The sequence below is a fragment of the Cydia amplana genome, chromosome 20, assembly GCF_948474715.1.
Source record: "Cydia amplana chromosome 20, ilCydAmpl1.1, whole genome shotgun sequence".
In the NCBI taxonomy this organism is placed as follows: domain Eukaryota; kingdom Metazoa; phylum Arthropoda; class Insecta; order Lepidoptera; family Tortricidae; genus Cydia; species Cydia amplana.
This window is the reverse complement of record NC_086088.1, coordinates 6,869,050-6,894,636: the sequence shown is the minus strand read 5'-3', so window position 1 is coordinate 6,894,636 and position 25,587 is coordinate 6,869,050. Positions and strand designations below refer to the sequence as shown.

Here is a 25,587-nt window from a genome sequence, read left to right as displayed (position 1 = left end):
ACGTAAGCGCCAAGTGCCATAAGGTACCTTTTGCCGTGGAACGTCACATATATACTACTATGTGGTATTAGCGCTATGTTCTAGTTAGCTTCGACTTTGCTCAAATATTTATACACATGGTACTTAAATATTGCGGATCAACCGTGTTCATACTTTAACTCGTCAATATGTTTCATTACTTTAGTTTCCTTCACATTATTACGAGTTACGGCATCCTAATTTGGGGAAATGCTAACATACCCCGTTATTCATAAAACTTAGCAAACCTATGTTCAAATTTGTCTCTTTCTATAAATGACAGATAGTTATCAAAATTATGTTAGACTTTACAGGCGTTTATGAATAACGCTAATAGAAACTATGTTGATACAAGATAAAGCAGCACAGCTTCGTTCTACTCAGTGAGAAGTCCTGCTTTTAGACATCAGCCTATCCTTGCAGAATAACCTAAACGTGATGGTTGCTTATCGAAGTAGCGCCACTAGAAACATAGCAACAGCCAGTACATATCCCACCATTACCGTCCTATAAGCATGTGACAAGAAGTCAGCATCAGCCGCTACATAGTAGGCGGACTGGGGCGCGTCGCAGGAGACTATCTTGGCCGCTCGGAGCAGGGCGGGGCCGGCGATGAGCTCCGCGGAGCGCCCTTTGTGCGGTAAGGGCTTCAGTTGTACGGCCGCGTCGCTGAAGATCAGGTCGGAATATGGGGGTTTTGAGTCGAACATGCTGAAGCTGAAAGGGAATTATTTAGATGTAATTTTAAATTTTTAACAAGCAGAAACGTCTGCGATCGATGCTATTAAGCTTATAATAGAGCTTGGATCGATATCCAGAGGTCGTGAGTTCAAGTCTCACCCAGGACAGTAATTTTTACACTTTTAGATGTAATTTGTTGATAGTAATAGCTTATTATTGCAAATTGTGGACAAATCGACCTAATGTACAGTGCATTTACATTTATTTTGTGATATTTGACTTTCTCCTTGTACAGTCGCCATCATATATCGATATATATGATGAGCGGCCGATGAGCAGCCAAGGCGCTCACAAATATCTGAACACGCCTCTATTGTCCGGGCGTTAGAGACGTGTTCAGATATTTTTGAGCACCTCGGCCGCTACGATGTATGTGATGACGACTGTAGGTAAGAGGTAAATCAACATTACAAGCATGTAAGGGGTACAGACGGACTGCAACTTGTATGGGAATTGCACGCCAACTGCAATGTCGGCGTGCAGTTCCCAAGTTCCCATACAAATCGCAGTTCGTCTGTAATGGCCCTAATAGATAGGTTTTTAAATATTGATTTTATTTTGTGTGTAATAAGAAAATCGCCGTGTTTACTATTTCCCAAAGTTTTCTTTCACTTTGTCTTTAGAAATAACACCTTTTGTGCATTATAATAAAGGTCGATTTTACTATGGGTTACAGTGGCGGCGCGTCAAACATAGGCAAGCCGGGGCTAATTTGGCTTACATATTTCCTTTACAACTCTGCTCAAACGCCCAAAAACAGGCAAGCCGGTGGGAATCGGCTTTTATGGACGCACAGCCACTGATGGGTTATGATTATCTTGAAAATTTATGTGAAAATGGTTTTCTGCATATGTTGCATACCTCACATATTTTTTCAAACATGTGTACGACTCACCTGAACTCATCAGTCGCCGTGGCCCCGTACAGCTGCTGCGCGTACACCATGAGGTTGGAATAAGTGTCCGGCTCGGTGTGGTTCGCGCGGCCCATCAGCACCGAGCCCGGGACCTTGCCGAGGTTGCACTGCTTGTACGACTCACCTGAACTCATCAGTCGCCGTGGCCCCGTACAGCTGCTGCGCGTACACCATGAGGTTGGAATAAGTGTCCAGCTCGGTGTGGTTCGCGCGGCCCATCAGCACCGAGCCCGGGACCTTGCCGAGGTTGCACTGCTTGTACGACTCACCTGAACTCATCAGTCGCCGTGGCCCCGTACAGCTGCTGCGCGTACACCATGAGGTTGGAATAAGTGTCCGGCTCGGTGTGGTTCGCGCGGCCCATCAGCACCGAGCCCGGGACCTTGCCGAGGTTGCACTGCTTGTACGACTCACCTGAACTCATCAGTCGCCGTGGCCCCGTACAGCTGCTGCGCGTACACCATGAGGTTGGAATAAGTGTCCGGCTCGGTGTGGTTCGCGCGGCCCATCAGCACCGAGCCCGGGACCTTGCCGAGGTTGCACTGCTTGTACGACTCACCTGAACTCATCAGTCGCCGTGGCCCCGTACAGCTGCTGCGCGTACACCATGAGGTTGGAATAAGTGTCCAGCTCGGTGTGGTTCGCGCGGCCCATCAGCACCGAGCCCGGGACCTTGCCGAGGTTGCACTGTTTGTACGACTCACCTGAACTCATCAGTCGCCGTGGCCCCGTACAGCTGCTGCGCGTACACCATGAGGTTGGAATAAGTGTCCAGCTCGGTGTGGTTCGCGCGGCCCATCAGCACCGAGCCCGGGACCTTGCCGAGGTTGCACTGCTTGTACGACTCACCTGAACTCATCAGTCGCCGTGGCCCCGTACAGCTGCTGCGCGTACACCATGAGGTTGGAATAAGTGTCCAGCTCGGTGTGGTTCGCGCGGCCCATCAGCACCGAGCCCGGGACCTTGCCGAGGTTGCACTGCTTGTACGACTCACCTGAACTCATCAGTCGCCGTGGCCCCGTACAGCTGCTGCGCGTACACCATGAGGTTGGAATAAGTGTCCAGCTCGGTGTGGTTCGCGCGGCCCATCAGCACCGAGCCCGGGACCTTGCCGAGGTTGCACTGTTTGTACGACTCACCTGAACTCATCAGTCGCCGTGGCCCCGTACAGCTGCTGCGCGTACACCATGAGGTTGGAATAAGTGTCCAGCTCGGTGTGGTTCGCGCGGCCCATCAGCACCGAGCCCGGGACCTTGCCGAGGTTGCACTGCTTGTACGACTCACCTGAACTCATCAGTCGCCGTGGCCCCGTACAGCTGCTGCGCGTACACCATGAGGTTGGAATAAGTGTCCAGCTCGGTGTGGTTCGCGCGGCCCATCAGCACCGAGCCCGGGACCTTGCCGAGGTTGCACTGTTTGTATTCGTGCATCTTCGCGCGGGTTCCTGTCAAATGTTAGTTTGAATTACTACCAGTGCTAAATACTGCTAATAAATTTTTGCTAGGGGTTGTATTCAACCAGCTAAAATACCAAGGAAGGGTTGAAATAACGTGTCTGTGAAAACTGATATTATAGGACAAGTATATATTTTAAAGACCTATTTTTCATCTGATTGTTTCACATTTCTTTCTCTCGTATCGCCTTCTTAGGGCTCAGATAAGGAGAGTGAAAAATCGCATGCATGTTTCGCTACAATTGCCGACTGCTGAGATGTGAAGCAACCAGTTGAATGGATTAATCAAATAATGCAATGTAACGGAATTCGCTAACAGGTTCTTGAATCGTCTATCTCCCCTTAGCCCTTAACATGGCGACCGCGACAGCACGTGTAAATATGGTTATGTTCATTACTCTAGCACATGAGGGCTGCATTTGTGGGTATTTTTGCCCCGTCACAGGCGTGGGCGGTCCCTCGACAGACAAGAGTAGCTGCATATCGTCAGCCGAATGGTGACCTACTGAAACTTCAGCAGGCGCGGTGTGCCGCACTAACGTCACAACCCCACTTCTGGATTGCTGTATTAGACGTATTATCGCAGGTTTCTCACCGTCAGGACAGAGCAGCTGTAGGTCATCAGGCAGCAAGTCCCTCGCCCACCACTCAGCGCGGCGACCTCCGGAGACCTCGGCCGGCGCGGTGTGGCGCACGAACGCTACATCCCCCCCCCCCCCCTCCACCATGCAGCGGACGGCACGAGCCTGTAGTCACTGGCATCGCCTAAGTTTCTCACCGTCAGGACAGAGCAGCTGCAGGTCATCAGGCAGCAAGTCCCTCGCCCACCACTCAGCGCGGCGACCTCCGGAGACCTCGGCCGGCGCGGTGTGGCGCACGAACGCTACATCCCCCCCCCCCCTCCACCATGCAGCGGACGGCACGAGCCTGTAGTCACTGGCATCGCCTAAGTTTCTCACCGTCAGGACAGAGCAGCTGCAGGTCATCAGGCAGCAAGTCCCTCGCCCACCACTCAGCGCGGCGACCTCCGGAGACCTCGGCCGGCGCGGTGTGGCGCACGAACGCTACATCCCCCCCCCCCTCAACCATGCAGCGGACGGCGCCTACGTGCCCGTAGTAATCCTCGCTCGCGTCGCGGCGGCATCGCCTGTGAACGACGACATTGAATAGGATAGAAGAAGCTTTATTCAAAAACCGGCCAAGTGCGAGTCGGACTCGCGCACGGAGGGTTCCGCACCATCAACAAAAAATAGAGCAAAACAAGCAAAAAAAGCGGCCAAGTGCGAGTCGGACTCGCCCATGAAGGGTTCCGTATTTAGGCGATTTATGACGTATTAAAAAAAACTACTTGCTAGATCTCGTTCAAACCAATTTTCGGTGGAAGTTTACATGGTAATGTACATCATATATTTTTTTTTAGTTTTATCATTTTCTTATTTTAGAAGTTAGGGGGGGGGGGACACACATTTTACCACTTTGGAAGTGTCTCTCGCGCAAACTATTCAGTTTAGAAAAAAATGATATTAGAAACCTCAATATCATTTTTGAAGACCTATCCATAGATACCCCACACGTATGGGTTTGATGAAAAAAAAATTTTGAGTTTCAGTTCGAAGTATGGGGAACCCCAAAAATTTATTGTTTTTTTTCTATTTTTGTGTGAAAATCTTAATGCGGTTCACAGAATACATCTACTTACCAAGTTTCAACAGTATAGTTCTTATAGTTTCGGAGAAAAGTGGCTGTGACATACGGACGGACAGACAGACGGACAGACGGACAGACAGACAGACATGACGAATCTATAAGGGTTCCGTTTTTTGCCATTTGGCTACGGAACCCTAAAAATGGTCACCCATCCAAGTACTGACCCCGCCCGACGTTGCTTAACTTCGGTCAAAAATCACGTTTGTTGTATGGGAGCCCCACTTAAATCTTTATTTTATTCTGTTTTTAGTATTTGTTAACATAGCGGCAACAGAAATACATCATCTGTGAAAATTTCAACTGTCTAGCTATCACGGTTCGTGAGATACAGCCTGGTGACAGACGGACGGACGGACGGACGGACAGCGGAGTCTTAGTAATAGGGTCCCGTTTTTACCCTTTGGGTACGGAACCCTAAAAACGCTGACTTAAACTTAACAGTCTTAACATTGACATATTATCGCTATAAAGCGTCACTGAAAAGGTCTCCACTCAGCTTCATCAAGGAATATTTTAGGACCACGACGTTGGTCTTCCGTGGTTGGTCAAAATTAGTCTTAACACATTCATTGCCACCCAGCCAAACGAGACATCCGCGCCGAGCCACAAAAAATTCTTTATATAAAGGTGAGGTATAGTACCACGATCGGGAACGGAATCATAAAACACCCGATAGTCGGGTTTTCGGCACCGAAAGTGTTAATTTCACATCGCAATCCACCAACGCGTTTTTGTGGATCAATTGTAATGGATGGATACCCAGCACCCGACTGGAAGATTGATGTCAATAGATTAACTATGGAAGAGCGGTGCCTCTTAATACAGGTATTTGATACTTAAAAAGAGGTACCAACTTTGTACAATGTAAATGAATACTTAAACGGAATAAACAATTTTATTATTTATTACTTTTTATTATTTATTATTATTAATAGATTCCGAGTACAAAATTTAACTGAAAAAAGGATCAATTCCGCTGAAAATAGCGCAAAAAATAGCTGCCATTTTAAACCTCAAAATGGAAAAAATTGCATAAAGAAATTAAACTAAATATTTTCGCGTGTAAATGTAGTTATTCGTGTTCTAAATATTGATGGTATAGTCACCTAAAGGCGCTGCCGTGGCAGAGGTGGCACAGGTTGTCGTGCGGCACGGTGTCTGCGTCCACGTACTCTGCGCTGAGCGCGCCGGGCGCGCACGCTTTAGTGAAGTACTGCGCCGCCGAGTGCGCGCCGTCGCAACCGTACGAACTATACACAAAACAGAATACAATAACAACGATTTTTTACTTTAATAATTATTTTTGGACGTATGCTTTTATTGCAGATTTTAATCTAATGTCAAAAAATCGTCCGACAGAAAGAATTACGGCAATAGGTACGCTTGTTCAATTGTGTTTATAAATACCCAATTATTTATTATGCAGCATTAAGCTTGAACATGACTTCGGACAGGCTGACAGATGGACGAAATCAAGGCTCGGAACCGGTTTTTTCTTCATACAAAAAATACCGGTATTATTTAGTTCTTTTTCGTTCTTTGATTTATTATTTCATTTTTAATGGGACAATCTAATGATACAAAGGTGTTACCTAAATACATGATTCATGCCTACGTAAAGAGCATAAAATAATTAAAAATACTAGGCTATTTTGGGTTTTACAAAAAAAACCGGTTCCGAACCCTGGACGAAATTCTCTAGTCGGAGATACACGTTAGATCAAGTCATACATTTTAGGAATCATAGCTAATATTAGCTAGTGTAAACACCACCACAATAATTATATGTAGGATTCCATGTCAAAAGGTACTCCTATAAAATAAAGTACCTTTTCATATAAGGAGGTAAGAGACATGTTAGCCGAATTCACTGTTTTAGTTTTACGCGTTAAATACATTACCTTTCTAAACCATGATCAAGTTACCCCAAATGAGCGCGCCGTATGTCATAATCAACTGAAAGTGAACATAATACGAACTTACCGAATCCACCCATTAGAGATGAGGTAAGCCAGTGGGAAGATCCACCCGGCAGCTTGACCCAGGCCCGTGTGGCAAGAGTTTTTGCCGCGGAGATACGTAAGATCCGTATCCGGGTCTTGTTCTTTTGCGACGGCCACTGCGTAGTACCAGTTCTTGCCGCTTGAGTAGATCTGAGCCAAAAAAAAAATGATTAAATGATTCAGATTTCAGGGTAAAGCGCTCAAATAAAATAATACAAATAAAGTTTTTTTATTCAAGGGAGCTTTGAAGCTGTTAATTAACCCATTATAGACTGAGTTTTTTCGAGGTGTCCAATTTTTGTGATTTTTTAATATGTTCTTTATTAGAGCATATGTAACGAAGTTTTAGTAATAAAATTTTTTTGAGACCTTTCGTTTTGAAAAAAAAACGCTGGTACCATATGGGACCGCTAGGCACGTACTGAGGTAAAAATTTGGAAATACTATGAAATTAATAAGAGTACAAATATGTTTATATTATTTATTTAATAAATCAGCCTCTTCGGTTGCAACTTAATAACATACAGTACGTATGTTTTACTATAATTATTTAATAAATGAGCTTCCGAGACATTACAAAAAATACTTTACTTTACATTAAATTGGTAGTTGCATGCAGCACATAATCCTACATCACATTTCGATTTCATCCTTAATTGGCCTCGCCCCCGTCCTCGGCTCCGTCCACGACTATGTGATCTAACTGTACCTCTAGAAACGCTGTTGCTGCGGCCTCTTAGTCCCTTGTCTTCTCCATCTTCTTGTATCTAGATACGGTATTTCTTATTGCGGCATGACCGACGCGGTCGTGTGGACTGACGCAATACAACTTCACATGGGGCGTTGAGTTGTCTGCCGCTCAAATTATTTATTAAAGCACCAGCATCTTCTTCGCCTGAATCTTCATCGGAAGCGATGGCGGGATCTGGAGGTTCAATATAAATTATTCAGCCTCAATGTCCTCATTATCCTCTAAAATTGCCAATGCCTCGTGTACACTGCATCTAAAATAGGACAAAACTTTATAAAAAAAGATAAAATATGATTATTAAATAATACTTCATCTTGATCTTTCGATAAAATGTCAAATCACTATCGTGTATTACTAAAAACAATAAAACTACTTAATAGATAAAAAACGAAAGGTTGACGAAAATATCGCACGGGAATCGCCTAGCGATCCCGTACGGTACCAGTAACTTTAACACGCGGTAGTTATAATATTTATACCTACCGGCACTAGTTAAATTAAACTAAAGCAATGTTACTAAATTAAACGATTTTGCAATAACATTCGTTATTTATCTGTTAGTAAACCAAATATTGTAACTTACTTGAACGGCGTAAACATTTTTCCGCGAAATTTGCGATGCACCTACTTTGACCTTCAATCACACGCAACTGATGTAAATAAGTACTGTTTTAGGTTAACAATCGGCAGCGTTATGTCTCCTAGATCAACTTTCGCCAACAAGAGCCCGTCTTATGCGTCGCAATTTGGCTAATCACGCGAAAATAAAAGTCGTAAATAAATGGTACCATATGGTACTGCTAGTCTATAATGGGTTAACCGATTCGGTGCGGATATTCTATGGCGTAAGGCACGCCTGTCCTGTCATGAAATAATTGTCGCCGCCACAGCCAAAAGTTTATGAAAATGGAACACGCAACCAAACGGTTAAAAAAGAAATTGCCGTGCAAAAAAAAATACATCAATCTTTTTATATGATCTTTTGCACTTTCAGTAAAATATTTGGATAAGGAATATGAACATTTCGTTAACAAACTTCGCAAAATGTATCCTGTCTAATAGACCTTACTTTAGCAAGTGTTTCCACCTGTTACCACCAACTTTCAGGGCAAAATCTAAGGACTATACTTAGACTTATATGTATTATCATTTCTTTGCTTTTCCTTTTGTAAGAATTTGACATGTTTTCTGAAAGAGCTACGTATTTGTATGATTTCATGTACCTTAAATTCAATTTCTATAAAGAAAGTACCTACTGTGTATAATTGCATGAATTCTATTGTAATTTAAATTGTATTGTTCTTATTTACTCCTACTGCATGTTAATTATAAGATGTAATGTTTTGAAAAAGATGTGCCCCGCAGAGTTTGTTGTCGGTCCCATATTGGGATACCCTCCTCCAATTGAGGGGGGATTTAAATCTTCTCGAGGCAGAGATGTAGGTTGGAGCCGGTGTAGCTTTATTTGACGTTCATAAGTGTAATATGCCTACTTGAATAAACTATCTTTTATCTTATCTTACCTCCTGCATGAAAGGCACAAGTCTATGCGCCATGGCGGCGTGCAGCATGTCCCCGGGGTCCATGACGGCCACGTCGGCGACCCCTGAGGCCACGGAGCGCTCGCAGTGCCGCGTGCTGTGCCCGCGCCAGCAGATCAGAGACGGTTGGAGGTACGCCGCTTATCTTACCTCCTGCATAAAAGGCACAAGTCTATGCGCCATGGCGGCGTGCAGCATGTCCCCGGGGTCCATGACGGCCACGTCAGCGACCCCGGAGGCCACGGAGCGCTCGCAGTGCCGCGTGCTGTGCCCGCGCCAGCAGATCAGAGACGGTTGGAGGTACGCCGCTTTCAGGGCCACCTGAAACATATAAGTAGTAGTAAAACACTTTATTGTACAAAGATCAGAACAAAACAGGAAAAATAACATTCATCATTAGTACAAAGGCGAACTTATCCCTTTAAGGCAGCGGTCGGCAACCCGCGGCCCGTGAACCTGTCACTTGCGGCCCGCGAGCCTCCCTGGCTATTTTGTATGTAATATTGACAAACGACAATGTCTGATAAAGTCATAAATATTGACAACGTGCGGCCCGCGTCAACATCGTTAACTACTATGTGGCCCTTGGCTGCTAAAAGGTTGCCGACCGCTGCTTTAAGGGATCTCTTCCAGTTAACCTTTGAGCAATTGAGGGAGAATTGGAGACGGTAGACATCCGTACTGTACAAACGGCGCAAAAAGGAAAGAAAAAAGAATAAACGAAAACTTTCTACTTTGCTTAAAATATTACTAAAGCACCATAAACCCTTGAAATTCTTCAAGTCAGGACAAAATTACCAAGAGGTAGAAATGTTTTGAAATGGCAAAAATAGGTGAAACATACAACAGCAATTTTGGCACAACCCAAAACTACATTGCAACCGGTTCCAACCGAAAGCTCAACCATAAAGATAACGGAGCCTGCCTTAATTCTCCTCAGGGTTCGAAATTATCCAGATAATTATAGTCTTTGATAATTATCCGATATATATGGACGGCGATGGGCGGCGGTGGATGGGCGGTTGGATGGTGCTATATTTGAATTCTTTGATATTAAAAAATAATGATTGGGGCGTTTTTTGTATTTTAGGTTATTATCAAATCGATAATTATAAGGCATAAAAATCACGATAATTATTAAGATAGCTATCATTGATAATTGTGACGTCCCACGGATAAAGGTACCTTATGGCCGTTGGCGCTTACGCTATTATTAACGCCGCTCCGCCGTCGCGCGCTATTATTATTGCGGCGCTATGCGACGTAAGCGCCAACTGCCATAAGGTACCTTTTGCCGTGGAACGTCACAATTATCCTTTCGAACCCTGCATCTCCTGTTTTCCACATAGGTAGGTACTAGTTGTTTCCTTATGTTCTTATGTCAAGTGTCTTTACATCAAAGAGTAGTATATATTTTAATTAATTTAATTTTTAATTTTCTTTATTTAGAAACAGTCTCTTATAGTAATACATTATTACAATGAAGGGTTATCAGACTTATAGACCTACAGTTTCCTTAATTAGAATATATATTAACCATATAACTTATATAAGTAGTACTAAACTAAATAGATTTCAAAGTTGAAATGAAATTGAAGTTACAATAATAACAAACTAAAAGTGCACTTAGAGTTAACTAATAACTATCTAATTAAAGCCCTATATACTATATGTATATTATACTATATGTAAAGGCTTTCAGACCTACCCTCATTTTGACACACTTGTCCATTTCGGCGTCACTGGTAACACACAGTATCATCCTCTTGATAGGACAGTTCCTGATATTAAACACCGCCTTTTCCGCCTGATCTCCCACGTATTGGTTGTTCAGGATGTGTTTGGCTGCCTGCTCCTCTTCTTGGAGTATACGGAAGTTTATAGTGGCGTCCTGGGGAATTTGAGCCTTGTTTACTTAACGGTAAGGTCTATTATGAGCGTGCAGTAGAGTGTGGTAAGCGTGTTTTCTTTATGCTAGTAAAAAACGGCTTTATATAGAATGATAATTAGTCATACTCTTCGTTAGTTATAAGTGTACTAGCGACCCGCCCAGGATTCGCACGGGTTAACAAATTATGCATAAACCTTCCTCTTGAATCACTCTCATCTATTAAAAAAAAAACGGCCAAGTGCGAGTCGGACTCGCGCACGGAGTGTTCCGCACCATCAACAAAAAATAGAGCAAAACAAGCAAAAAAACGGTCACCCATCCAAGTACTGACCCCGCCCGACGTTGCTTAACTTCGGTCAAAAATCACGTTTGTTGTATGGGAGCCCCACTTAAATCTTTATTTTATTCTGTTTTTAGTATTTGTTGTTATAGCGGCAACAGAAATACATCATTTGTGAAAATTTCAACTGTCTAGCTATCACGGTTCGTGAGATACAGCCTGGTGACAGACGGACGGACCGACGGACGGACGGACGGACAGCGGAGTCTTAGTAATAGGGTCCCGTTTTTACCCTTTGGGTACGGGACCCTAAAAATAACGGGTTGCACTCAGGGAGTGCCGGCAGAAGTGAAAACTCAATCACTATTGCAAAATGTCTGCAGCACTATGTATAATTGAGGTTAACGCCATCTAGCGTTATTTCGTCGCATTACTTGAAATCCCTAAGTACATCACTGTTAGTACTCGAGTTATATTATTACCAGTTAGAGGGAAACTCACTAGATGGCATTTAAATCAATAAAGAAAAACTCAATGACATTGAAGTAACAGTTTTTCGATCAGGTCACGTGTCCGTCTTACGTCTTACGGTCACGTGACACCTGTTACGAGTTTAACATTTTTTCCTCATCACAAAAAGTGCACAGCGCCGCTAAAGAAGTTATCACTTCAGAAACCGCATCAAAATCCGTTGCGTAGTTTTAAAGATCTAAGCATACATAGGGACAGACAAGCGGGAAGCGACTTTGTTTTATACTATGTAGTGATGATCTATATTGGTCATACCTGCAATAGCAAATCGGTGGTCCCATTGGAATTGAACAGACGGAAGGGAGACTCTATACTGTGCCCGTTTATATCCTTTCTAGGCTGGAAAGACGATTCCGTGCTAATGCTGAAATAAACATTTCCATTGAATAACCTCAATTTTTGTAAAAAAAAAAAAAAAGTCATTTATTGTCGCAAAACACAGTAACAAAATAAAACAGACAAGGAAAAAGAAAAAAGACACAATAAGCACATAAGTCCAATAGGATTGTTGACTGTATAAATATATATATATGTTTAATTATAACTATGTAGAAGGAGAAGTTAATTTGAACGTCACGTCGTGTGTGCGTTTCATATACACTAGTATCTAATCGTTCCGACAGTTCGAGAAAAAAAAAAAAGAACTTGATTTGACCTGACAGTCAACCACCCTATAAGGGCAATAAGCATTAATTACAGCAGCAGTAAAGTAGCGATAAGTATACATACATCTATTAATAACTACTTATATAATAGGTATAACATTTAGAACTATTTGTTAACATACAAATACCTACTATTTAAGTGCGACAATAGGCTCGGGACTCAGCTTGTGCCGCGAGTCAGGTGACTGCACAGCGCTGTTTTTCAGCCCGTACCTGTCTCTTTGCGTATATAAAAGAAAATATGAATTGCTAGCTATAGGGGAATACATGCCTTCATAGCCTGTATTAACATTTAAGTACGTGTTCATTTAAATCTAAATTTCAATTTTCTACCTATAGAAATATTTGTTCACGTCCAGCAATGGGGCCCTAATGTTTTATTTTAATTTGATTTACATTTAGGTAACTGACCAGCGGGCGCAGCATGGTTCCATTTTTATCGCTTGTCACGTTCTAACAAGTATGCAAGTGCGAAAGTGACAGGCGATATAAATGGAGCCATGTTGCGCCCGCAGGGGTGAATGATCAAAATTCTGTCCACTGCGTAATAGTAAAAAAAAAAGTTAAGACCCTTGCAACACATACTTTATGATGGTATCCCACCTGTCCAATTTCTTTGTCCAATGTGCATTGCGTTTCGCTCTCTCATTAAGCAAAATGTGAGACGCAAATACACATTGCACCAAGGTACTGGACAGATGGAATACCACCCTTAGATACTTGAGAATCTTGAGATACATTAGAACTGTGTTGTTTTTACAAGCTTTTATTTAACTTGCAATGTACCTATGTATGTAATGTATGTTTGTACGGGTCAAATCTTGCAAGTTAAAGTTGACTCACTTCCCGACTTCCAATGAAGCTGAAAATTTGCATACAGATGTAAGTCGGGTGATAATGTAATATTATGGTACCATCGAGCTGATCTGATGATGGAGACAGGAGGTGGCCATAGGAACTCTGTGATGAAACAACGCAACCTAATTGTGTTAGGGGTTTTTAGAATTTTCTCGATGAGTATTAGTAGTCTGTTGTAAGAACAGTACAGTCAGCGATAAAAGCTTGTACCAAAAATGAGTTGCCAAAAACTTATTTTGCTAGTATAAAACAACGCATTTGCATGATAAGAATAGTTATTTGTACAACAAGAGATCAAAGTTTGATATTACTTCGAGTGCTTATTTTGAGTCCCGTGCAAGCGAAAGATTCTATAATAGATTCACGAGCGTAGCGAGTGAATCTAATTTAGAATCTTGAGCGTAGTAAGGGACTCAAAAGCGCACGAGATGTAAATAACTTTGATCTCGTGTAGTACACAACATTTTTCACCTCAGCAGTGAGAACATATTAGAGAACCCGACAAATGTATTCCTTCTTCATTACTTACCTCTATTCACTCATGTTTTCTTAAGATATACCAACAATTTAATTTTTGCTCACTGAGTGGGACAAAATGAGCAAAATGCGATTTTGCTCACTCAGTGAGCAAAATGCGATTTTGCTCACTGTTTTTAAGTAGCAAAGTACCCTTGTTCGAGCTGCTGAGGTGAAAAACTTTTTTCCGCCTCCGAGTCCATTGGTCTAACTGGGGTCTAAGTTATCCAGTCAAAATATATACCCTCTAAAAAACTTACCTCAACTCGTTACCTTCATTATCAACCCTCTCATGGCTCCTATCATTATAGTTCCTTCTGTATGGATCATACGAATATCGCTCTGTAGTAGAAGTGTACGCGTTCCCGTAGCCATCTCGAGACTGGTAGGTCGCGGTTCGGTTCGAGTTTTTGTTCAGGGGATTTGGTTCGCCGTACAGTTGAACCAGTTTTTGGATTAGGTTCTGGTAGCTGAAAATGAAAAGTGGATTTTACAATACAATACAAACAATACAAATCCTCTTTATTGCACAACCTCAATAAAACATTTACAGAGAGACACACATTATGCATGAAGACAGAGGTAACAACAGGCGGCCTTATCGCTAAAGAGCGATCTCTTCCAGACAACCTTACATCTTATTTTAGTTTGATTTTATAGATCTGTTGTTAAGGGTTATAACTGTTATAAGACAGGAAGAGTCGTGCTACACAGTTGTAAAGTTATTATTCACAGAAATCAAAGAATATATATAGTTTGGCAAATAGAACTGTCAGTCAGTAAGAACCAGGAAAATTATACTCATTCCTGTCTTTTGAGTGCTAGTACAGTCAGCAGCAAGAGTTGATAAGCGGGCGAGGTGTTCAAAATGACCTTGACGCGACGTTATTGTTAAGAGAATAAGAGCGTGTCAAGGTAATTTTGAACACCTCGCCCGCTTAGCAACTTCTGCTGCTGACTGTACTAGCGTAAGACAAGAACAGTACGATTCTCTCTGTCCATGTTTGAAATGAGACAGTCCTGGGCCAAACTATACAACACAATGATGGTAGCTGTCAAATAACCCTTAAGAGCTGAATGAAACAGTGAAAGTAACAGTTACAGAGTGAAGTGTAGTTACGACCAAATAATTTATTGAGAAATACATTATTAACGAGGTCTTGATGCAGACTTTGCATACGTTATTTACAATTTGGACTAATAATTCATTAGTATTAAACAGTAAACAGGAGTTCCAAATGAGAATTAACTTTAGATAGAACGCAAAATGAGTTCGCTTTACATAATGCACATAATTCCAAAGACCAGGGTCCTATTGCATAATAAAATACAAGCTAATACTATTAGTGTTTTTTTATGTAAAATATATTTTGTCGACTCGTAGAAAAAGTATTGTATACAATAGTGATATAATCAAGCTTTTCAAACTCGTACCTCACTTAGGCAACTCAGCTAAACACGGCACTCGACTGAAAAGCTCCCCATTATATCACGATTGTATCATTGGCCTTAGCGTCTAATGCAGACGATTTATGGCGTAAAACCGGAGAAATATCCTATTACACCGCCTGGGAGGGAATTAAGGAAACGCAGGGATGCCCAGCACCTGCATTACCCTCTCGGCTTCACTGTCTTAACCCACAGGAAAGGCGAGCCAATACGTGTGGAGGCAGGTCGGCTGCAGGAATCTGCCGCTTATTTCAGGTTGGACCCTACTCGCGCCTTACGGAAACTCCATTCCGGATTTTATTTGGAGTATCCTTCTCCTAGATGGATCGCAAACCAATGCTAAGAGGACGACCATCTCCCCTGTAACGAAATACCTTCTTGCTTCGTCACGATCACGATTGTATAAATACTATTATTATACAATATTAGGCTCCAGTTATATCACCAACCGTTTCCTCTGTTGTAGCGAGGCGGCGCTGCTGGTGACGACAGCGTCGGCCGGCACGCGGCCCCAGTTGCAGCGCTCCCACTGCGTCACGACCCGTCGCGGCAGATCAACTCGAACCGGTCCGGGGACACGTCGCCTGGGTCACGGAGAAACGAGCAGTTATAGCACCAACCGTTTCCTCTGTTGTAGCGAGGCGGCGCTGCTGGTGACGACAGCGTCGGCGGGCACGCGGCCCCAGTTGCAGCGCTCCCACTGCGTCACGGGGCGCTGCGTCACGGGGCGCTGCGTCACGGGGCGCTGCGTCACGGGGCGCTGCGTCACGGGGCGCCGCGACCCGTCGCGGCAGATCAACTCGAACTGGTCCGGGGACACGTCGCCTGGGTCACGGAGAAACGAGCAGTTATAGCACCAACCGTTTCCTCTGTTGTAGCGAGGCGGCGCTGCTGGTGACGACAGCGTCGGCCGGCACGCGGCCCCAGTTGCAGCGCTCCCACTGCGTCACGGGGCGTCGTGACCCGTCGCGGCAGATCAACTCTAACTGCTCCGGGGACACGTCGCCTGGGTCACGGAGAAACGAGCAGTTATATCACCAACCGTTTCCTCTGTTGTAGCGAGGCGGCGCTGCTGGTGACGACGGCGTCGGCAGGCACGCGGCCCCAGTTGCAGCGCTCCCACTGCGTCACGGGCCGTCGCGACCCGTCGCGGCAGATCAACTCGAACCGGTCCGGGGACACGTCGCCTGGGTCACGGAGAAACGAGCAGTTATATCACCAACCGTTTCCTCTGTTGTAGCGAGGCGGCGCTGCTGGTGACGACAGCGTCGGCCGGCACGCGGCCCCAGTTGCAGCGCTCCCACTGTGTCACGGGGCGCCGCGACCCGTCGCGGCAGATCAACTCGAACCGGTCCGGGGACACGTCTCCTGGGTGACGGAGAAATATCAACTTGTTACTTTCAGGCTCACAGCAACCGGTTTCCGTAACCTGTCGGCTTTTTGTCGAAGTCTCAGATTTTAATAGCATTTTTGATTACTCGGTGGAGTCAAAACGAGGGGAAAATTTAGTGGGCTTTATCATAAATTAAGTACGTTAAAATAACCTACTTTCGAGACTAGTAGGTAACTATTTTTACATAATGCGGAGCTTACCGCATTTTTGACAAAAAGTGAAAATCGGTTGAAACAGTGAGAATGACTCGAATAAGAAACATACTTAGTTTTTTTTTTGTTTCTGTTTAAAAATATTTAATTTGATTAGTTTAATTTAATATAACCGTTTAAAATGTTTTTACACAATTAACTAAATTAGTTAAGTTAGTTGTTAAGCTCGAAAAAAAGAGTAGCAGGGGAGTAGGCATTATAATTTACTAGCTGTTGCCCGCGACTTCGTACCCGTGGATTAGTATATTTTCCCCATACAAACTATAGGGGATGAATTTTGAAAAATCCTTTCTTAGTGGACCCCTAGACATTATAAGGAACCTACTTGCCAAATTTGGACTTTCTAGTCCCAGCGGTTTGGGCTGTGCGTTGATTTAAGTCAGTCAGTCAGGTCTTTCACGTTTATATATATAGATAATGTAAACCAGGAAAACGCAAGTGTAAAGGTGAAATTATTCGTTTGAGTAATCTCTTCCGGCTACCCTACCACGAAAGTATCAAATACGTACCTATAATCTTGGTGGACAGTAACGCGTGCTGTATGGTGGTGTCTCGCACGAAGGCAATGTCACCAGTGCCGTTGGCGACGAGGCACTTCAGAGCGCCCTCCAACTTTGTATAGCATTTCTCTTTCAAACCTTACATGCTAGTATCAAGTACCTATAATCTTGGTGGACAGTAACGCGTGCTGTATGGTGGTGTCTCGCACGAAGGCAATGTCACCAGTGCCGTTGGCGACGAGGCACTTCAGAGCGCCCTCAAACTTTGTATAGCATTTCTCTTTCAAACCTTACATGCTAGTATCAAGTACCTATAATCTTGGTGGACAGTAACGCGTGCTGTATGGTGGTGTCTCGCACGAAGGCAATGTCACCAGTGCCGTTGGCGACGAGGCACTTCAGAGCGCCCTCCAACTTTGTATAGCATTTCTCTTTCAAACCTTACATGCTAGTATCAAGTACCTATAATCTTGGTGGACAGTAACGCGTGCTGTATGGTGGTGTCTCGCACGAAGGCAATGTCACCAGTGCCGTTGGCGACGAGGCACTTCAGAGCGCCCTCCAACTTTGTATAGCATTTCTCTTTCAAACCTTACATGCTAGTATCAAGTACCTATAATCTTGGTGGACAGTAACGCGTGCTGTATGGTGGTGTCTCGCACGAAGGCAATGTCACCAGTGCCGTTGGCGACGAGGCACTTCAGGGCTCCCTCGTAGCCAGCGTACGGGTCCGCTAGAGTACAGCGGACCCCGGCCCCTCCAACACATAGCTTGCATAGCCTGTTAATGTTTGGTTTTTTTAATGGCGTTTTTCATAAACGGCTGCTAACTTAATCAGTTGATGATCGTCGTTTGTCCCTATCTGTCGTTAAGCCATAGACAAACGATGATCATCAACTGATTAATTAACCCCCTTATTAAATTAAATTAAATAACGTTTATTTCAAGCTCGTGGCTCATAAAACTTTACGGGCCTGATGCATTTCGGATTCACATCTCTATTTTCACTGTTTTGTTTGTCTTTGCTATGTGTTATTTGTATTAATACAAATACAAATAATTTATTGAGAAAAGTATAGTACAGTGGTTGCTCTTAAAGACTAACAATTTATAAAGACAAGTGATTTACAAAAGCCTGGAAAAATGTAAACTGCCAAAGAGGCGGGGAAAAAAGTAGCATAGTTTTTTTTTTCTTTTTTTTCGCCAGTATTTCAGCCTCCCCTCGTATATATAATAGGCTTACTGGTCAGGGTTGTCTCCGATGGGGTTGTACATGTCCTTCAACGAGTTCGGCGCGCAAGAGTCTCCGAAGAACTCGATCGCCGATTTCACGTGGTTGTTGCAGTCTGCTATCCTTAACCCACCTTCTTGCATAAGCTGTACAAATAAAAACATGATGATGACATAAGAGGAACAAATAAAAAATCCTTTACAGTACATATGGCCCTATTTTTCCGCACTAGTGCGTAAAATAGCACTTTTCGTGTGCATGTCCAAAGTTTAAAGGGCCATATGTACTGTAAAACGTTGTACGATACACGTGGGAATAGGTAATTCGCAACTCGTGTCGATTTAAAACACTCCCTTCGGGCGTGTTTTAATTTATCGCCACTCGTTTCGAATTTCCTCCTTTCCGCACTTGTGTAGAAAATAACTGTTTTATTATACCATATTTTTGACAAATAAGCAGAAAGCCTGCCTGATAGAAAGTGGAGTAGTCTAGAAATCTGATTTTGTACAGTTGCCATCAGATATATCGGAGCGGCTAAGGCGCTCATAAATATCTGAACACACCTCTTTTGTAAGGGCGGGGCGTTAGAGTGCGTGTTCAGTCATTGTGAACACCTTGGCCGGTCTGATACATCTGATGGCCAATGATCGGAATAGGTAGTGCCATTTGGGGTGAATGACCTCAAACATTGTACTTAACATGGATAAGACTCGGGATTCCAAGACTCTTATTTTTTCACGAAAATATTTCTTGGCATGTCTTTAATAGGCTACATGACTAATTTTCATTTATGGTATCAATCGATCGGATTTATTTTAGGATCAAATGTCTATATGGGACCCATTGCATTAAAGCAACACAAAAGTCAGAAATTATAGTCAAAGTCCGACAGTCGCACTTCACTCGCGAAACGGCCCTCACAAAAGGATAAGTGAACGTGACGTCAAGGTCATTGAGATCCCATCTTGAAGTATGGGCAAAACAAGAAAATTGCGTTTTTGTCCGTGAAATATTGCGTTTATATGTATATAGTTGCTATACAATATTTTTTGGATAAAATGTAAGGAATCGACTAGTACCCTTACTTTTATCGTTTTTGGAAGTTAAAAAAAACTTAAATTTCGAAACTTTCAGGTCCTGTATTTTTGTAACATTTCCGTATTTTATTTTAATATCCACATTATTATTTTAAATTGCTCATTTGCTATCTATTTTACTATATTTTGTTGTAAAATTCAACATGTGTCATCATCCCTATTGAAGTAGCTAATATGAAAACCCGGGGTGAAAAGGTATATCCATACTAAGCTTACGCACCGAAGTCCCGTGAAATGGCACTACCAATTCCGATCACTGCTGATGGCAACTGTCTGTTTCACCAATATCATCATCCCCACCAATCACCAGCCTATGTATCTTCCCAAGGCGTAGCGTAGCCAGCCAGTGAAGTAGGAGGGGGGGGGGGGGGGAGCAGCTAGGGGGGGGGGCAGAGGCCGAGAATAGGCTACATTCCTACTAGTCAAATCAGCTTCTTTTTTAGAACTGTCAAAACGATTTGCTAATATGGAATTTATATGAAAACGAATGTAGTGACGTCACGGTAAACTCACCTACTTTTTATATTTCAATCCGATTTATTAAATACAAATTGCGTTTAAAAATAGCTGCTATGTTTTTCTAATAATTATCTGGTGCTTTTTGAAATGATTTATTTTAAGCACAGGAAACATCCCTATTGAGCTCCATGGGGGGGGGGGGGGCAGCTGCCCCCCCCTGCCTGTATCTGCCTACGCCCATGTATCTCCCACACCTGGATAAATGCCTTCTGTACAAGAGGGTTTGGGCTGTAGTTCCCACTATGCCAGCCATATGGATTGAAATTACACACACCTTTTTAATCTGTCAGCTCCCACGGCTCATATATGAACCAGAACGCTTATGGTGACGTCATATCGTGGGATTCGACAGGTTAATTATGAATTTTCTGTGCAGAACAAAAGTGTAATTTTTTACTATGAATGCATTTAGTACCTAATGCCCTTTTTCTTAAGCATTTGATTATTAAAATGTTTTCCAAGTACTTAAAAAATTGTCTCTATAATAATCATTGTTTATTTGCAGATAAAACATAGTACAATGCATGCGAATACATTAATATAAAACATTACAACACCACACATACTCACAGTATGTATAGGCATGACCCATCCGGCCAATGAGCCGACTCCAGGGAAGCAGGCCTTGGCTCCACGCAGCCCATACAACCCGGTCCCAGCTTGGACGTTGGGCAAGCCTCCTTTGTTGACTACGGCCACAGCATATTGGTATGGTTCTCCCCGACCATACAACTATAAATACACGAGAAATGTTAATATGATGTACAAGTTGCTGCCTCAATGTCTGGATAGACTGCTTGACTACACTGCCACTGCCACACAAATATGAAAGCCTAATTTCACTCTCTTAAGGTAAGAATGATATTCTAAATATCAATACCAAAGTTTTTTTAATATTTATTTATATGAGCCTAGTGTTCCACTGCTGGGCAAAGGCCTCCCTCCTACCTTTCCACGTATCCCGGTCTTGACCCCGTCTCCCACCAGTTCCTGTCAAAGGCGTTGAGGTTTGCCGCGACCTCGAGTTCGATTTTGGTGGGCCCAATTGGTGGTTGATTTAGCCCAATACTAAATATATGTTTAATATTTATTATGAATTTAATTTGCAGAAAGCTGTAGCGCCTAGCCGCCCAGACCTCAAAACTTGCCAAGACAAATGCAATTTTGATTTGTCAAAATAAAAATTTAAATTATAATGAAATGAGATACCTTTTTATAGGTCTCTGGGCAGCTAGATCTTAAAACGGTTTCAGATTTCAGCTTGGCTAAGCATTATAACTAACCTAACTTAACTAAGAAAACTTACTTCTTGCATGATAGGCACGAGAGAGTGGTAGCGGCCAGCCACATACACTTCCCCCGCATCAAGGGCCAGTAGCGATGCTTCCCCTTGGTCCACCCAGGCCATGCATTGCTCTGTGTCAAAGGCCTGTAATGTAAAAAATACCATAAATAAGACTTTTTTGTAACACAAATTTCTTATGACTTTACATAAAGGTAAATAGTTCTTTGCATATAAATCTTTCAACAGGTCATGTTAAAGAAGCAGTAGGTTTACGTAATGAAAAATCAAAATTAATTGCTTGCAGAAATTGATTTGTTAAATTAAGTCTCTAAAACTAGGATGTCCTTGTTAATTAGAGTGTTGGCATACATGTTACCTATCTCCCCCTTCCCATCACTACATGTACAGAATATATGAAATTATTAGAAGGTTCAAAAGTTGAAAGAGCTAGGAGTTGAAAGGTTAAAATAGGTACATCTTTCGTTTATTTTATTTTAGCTATACCTACATATCCTAACTATATAAGTCAACAGGCAATTAGTAGCCGAACTAGCCGACCGGTTGGATTAAACTAAATGCTTACCCGTTTACACTGTATTTCGATATAATCAGCCCCAAGCAAGCCTTTGTCCAACTGAGCAATCATCGTCAGCTTCTCACATTTCTCCTGCGCCGCTATAGACGTAGTACACCATGTCACTACGTCCTGCCCTTCCACTTTAGGTGGCACGAATACTTCATTGATTCCTCCGCTTCCTGATACTGAAGCTGAAAGTTTTTGTTTGAAAAACATGAGTTACGATTCCAACTAGATGACGCCCAACTTTGTAAGGTAAAAATCGTAGTAAATATAGTTAAAACTTACCTAAAGCTGCCGATATTAATACAAATTTATAAAGTTCTTTCATTATGGAAGTGTTTAATTAACTAATTTATCATAATTCATTCATAAAAGCTGACTGAAAAGTTTTTGGTTTATGGATGGACACACCCGAAGTTGTCACAACAGTCGGTTGGTTGGTTGACAACTGAATGAATGGATTCAAGCATCAGTCATTCTTTTAGTGCATTGGGGGATAGTGCAGCTAGAATAGCATGCACACTTTGCTGTTGTGTTACTGCAAATATGGCCGCATCATTTTCTTTTGTTATGTGAAAGAAAAAGATATAACACAAATATATACAGCCTTTACTACAGAAACAGCATGTATTTTTTTGCATGTTATTGCCAGTATAAAAATTACGCATGCAAATTTTATCTGTGGTTCATTCACCGGTTGACACTTGACAGAATACTTGTTGGTTTTTGCGTAAAATTTTAGAAAACATCTTTTATTTTATCCGGTTGGTTTCTTTTTCTTTCTTTTCAAACTGGAAATATTTTAGAATACATAAACACTTATACTTGACTCACACTCTTCGAGGTTAGTTTACTCCTGATACAAGATTCCGTATGTCAAATAATAATCAAAAGGTGTTAACCTCGTTTTTATTTTGTTTGTTTATTTTAAGGTTAAGGAACGAGAACTTGCGTTTGGAATAGCACGTGGGATAGAGATTGGAGACATGGTTGTGTTTACGTGTGGCCATTGCGGCGAGTCCGTGAACAAGCCTAAAGTCGAGAAGCATTACATGACCAAATGTAGAAATAGGCCCCACAACTTATCATGCATGGACTGTTTCAAGGACTTTCTGTAAGTATATTCGTTTATTTTATCTATAAAACAAAACTGCCGGCTATTACACGAACCTCCTGTATTTAAAGTAAATTTATATAAAGGCATACTTTTATTGACTTCGTCATGTTTACTTAAAAAATATTAATTGTTATTTCAGAGGAAATGACTACGAGGCTCATACTAAATGTGTAACCGAAGAAGAACGCTACTCAGGAAAAGGTTTCGTTGCTAAGGAAAAGAAAGGAGAAAAGAAGCAAAATGTATGGGTTGAAATGCTCCAAGAGGTACTGGAACAGCAGAAGAGTGCTCCGGCCAATGTGAGAAGGATCATCGAGACTGTCAGCAAGCATAATAACACTCCCAGGAAAAAACCAAAATTCATCAACTTTGTCAAAAATGTCTGCGGACAGAAAACGAATCCAAATGATATTAACCAAGCATGGGATATGATCTCCGTCAAACTGAGCGAGTTATCAGCAATGAATGCTAGACCCAATCAACAAGATAAGAAACCTGAAGATGAAAGCAATGAGAAAACAGAAAATGGAGTTACGGAAAATGGTAAGACTGAAGATCATGCCGAAAATGATGTTGCAGCTCAAAATGGAGAAGTAAAGGATGGAGAAACTGAGGGAAAGCATGGTAAGAAATCTAAGAAGCAGCGTAAAGAAGAGAAAAAGCGTCAGAAGTATGAAGCAGAATTACAGAGCGCAGGTCAAGAGCCCGGAGAGGAAGAGGAAGAACCGCAGCCCACTAAGAAAGAAAAAAAGAAGAAAAACAGAGCTGAATCCGTCAGCAACGGTGACGCTGAGGACCTAAAAGAAGATGATAACAAAAATAAAAAACGTAAAAGACAAGATACCGTCGGCGCAGTTCAGGAAGTCAAAGATGCTGCTGAAAACGGTGTCAACGAGGCTGAAATGCCCGTTAGCAGGGTCGATAAGAAAAAAAAGAAAACTAAGAGCACTGGGGAGTCCGGAGAGGCTGAAGAAAGTATCTGTCTGCACGACCAGAATGTAGCGAAGATTGGTGAATTGGATATCAGACAAGATAAATTCAATTGGCATGCTGTTATAATGTCCGTACTTGAAAAGAAAGGAGAGATGCAGTTCAAAAGGCTTCAGAAGAAGATCCTCGGTGAATATCAGGAGGCAACGGGGCAAGAGATTGATGATAGAATTGCAGACAAGTTCATTAAGAAATTGAAAAGCGCACCCAATGTTAGGGTGGACAAGAATAGAGTTGTTCTTGTGGACTAGATTTTTGTTATTAAACTTCTGGGTACAATTTGGGTAAGGTTGCCAAAATTATTGTTCACTACTAATTTTATGGAACTGTAAAGGTCTCCATATCGCGCGGCAAACCATCGAACATTGGCTCGCGCGGCTGCCGCGCAATGTTCGATGGTTTGCCGCGCGATATGGAGACGGGGCTTAAGACGAGATATATTTTAGATTTGTGTTGTGTTTGTGTGATTTTATTTTATCATACTTAAAAATATCTACCCAAATAAAAGTCAACCTACTGAAATAAAGTGTAATTCAGATTAGATAGTTTTGTCTTATGGTTCCATTACATGTAATTAGCAACATTGCTTAAAAGTATTATCAATTCTTCATCAACATAAGTTAACATTCACAGTTAGCCGATCCCAGCGTTTTCCCACTTTGTAGAGGAAAGCGACTACAAACAGGGATCCCACCGAGTGGGTTCTGGTGTCAATAAGTTGTGGCATTGGAATAATAGCATTGCTAGATGGCGCTGACATTTGTCAACCGTTGTATATTTTCCATCAATCTTTACCTGTCAGCATCATGTAACAATGTATGGTCACAACATACAAATTCCTGTTATACTTTAAAAATCTATTAAACAGTGGTAGTTAGAATTAGATAAAGTAAATTGTGTGAGCCTGTATTAATTTGTATGAGATTACCGCGTCTTGGTGTAAATCGTGTATACTTTTATGAAATTTCGCGGGTCCACCCAGAAAGAATGGTGCTGTGTGTCCTGCCTTTCGAAGAAAATTTATTTGAAAATACGGTTCTCTTTATTGTGACATTTTGATGAAAAAATACGAAAATCGTAGTTTTATCTTTTACCGCTATCATTTTATCTACTCTAACTAATTCTTGATATCGCTTTGTTCAATTGTTTGTGTTAATTTTAATTCTACTGAATAATTTCGGCGGCCTTATTCAGTACCAAGCTGTTTTACTTAATCATGCCTCTGATACTTCCAGTTTTAGTATTTCATAATAATTAATGTACCTATATACTCTTAACGATTGTCCTGTAAAACAGACTGCCAATAAACATATTAAGTATATATTGTGTCAATTTATCAGTTT

General features: G+C 42.2%; 2 protein-coding genes across 3 annotated transcripts; one reads left to right on the top strand and one right to left on the bottom strand.

Moving 5' to 3' along the window:
- Window positions 1–436: 436 nt before the first annotated feature.
- On the bottom strand, window positions 437–22,592 carry LOC134657544 (transferrin 2). Its single transcript, XM_063513120.1, has 16 exons — window positions 22,423–22,592; window positions 22,141–22,325; window positions 21,579–21,701; window positions 20,843–21,004; window positions 18,669–18,802; window positions 18,039–18,205; window positions 16,544–16,688; window positions 14,132–14,341; window positions 12,088–12,196; window positions 10,839–11,021; window positions 9,281–9,451; window positions 6,819–6,988; window positions 5,942–6,085; window positions 4,088–4,275; window positions 2,960–3,119; window positions 437–735 (listed from the first exon to the last, which is right to left on the bottom strand). Exons 1-16 carry the CDS (start codon window positions 22,463–22,465, stop codon window positions 465–467), a joined length of 2,565 nt encoding a protein of 854 aa, XP_063369190.1. The 5' UTR covers window positions 22,466–22,592; the 3' UTR covers window positions 437–464.
- A 221-nt stretch (window positions 22,593–22,813) lies between these two features.
- Window positions 22,814–24,570, top strand: LOC134657480 (cell growth-regulating nucleolar protein). Of its 2 annotated transcripts, none has more exons than XM_063513050.1 (3): window positions 22,814–22,901; window positions 23,070–23,251; window positions 23,394–24,570. In XM_063513050.1, the coding sequence occupies exons 2-3, from the start codon at window positions 23,124–23,126 to the stop codon at window positions 24,493–24,495; spliced, it is 1,230 nt and encodes a 409-aa protein (XP_063369120.1). In that variant the 5' UTR covers window positions 22,814–22,901; window positions 23,070–23,123; the 3' UTR covers window positions 24,496–24,570. The 2 variants fall into 2 exon arrangements, with proteins under 2 accessions (XP_063369120.1, XP_063369119.1); XM_063513049.1 differs by having other exon boundaries at window positions 22,828–22,981.
- Window positions 24,571–25,587: the final 1,017 nt, after the last annotated feature.

Excerpts from the sequence above, each read along its gene's own strand:
- LOC134657544 (XM_063513120.1), bottom strand. The coding sequence starts at position 22,465 with ATGAAAGAACTTTATAAATTTGTATTAATATCGGCAGCTTTAG. Across the intron at positions 18,206-18,668 it reads ATCGGAGACAACCCTGACCA|GCTATGCAAGCTATGTGTTG; the intron begins GTAAGCCTATTA and ends AAACATTAACAG. Across the intron at positions 12,197-14,131 it reads AATGAAGGTAACGAGTTGAG|CATTAGCACGGAATCGTCTT; the intron begins GTAAGTTTTTTA and ends TGTTTATTTCAG.
- LOC134657480 (XM_063513050.1), top strand. The coding sequence starts at position 23,124 with ATGGTTGTGTTTACGTGTGGCCATTGCGGCGAGTCCGTGAACAAGCCT. Across the intron at positions 23,252-23,393 it reads GACTGTTTCAAGGACTTTCT|AGGAAATGACTACGAGGCTC; the intron begins GTAAGTATATTC and ends TTGTTATTTCAG.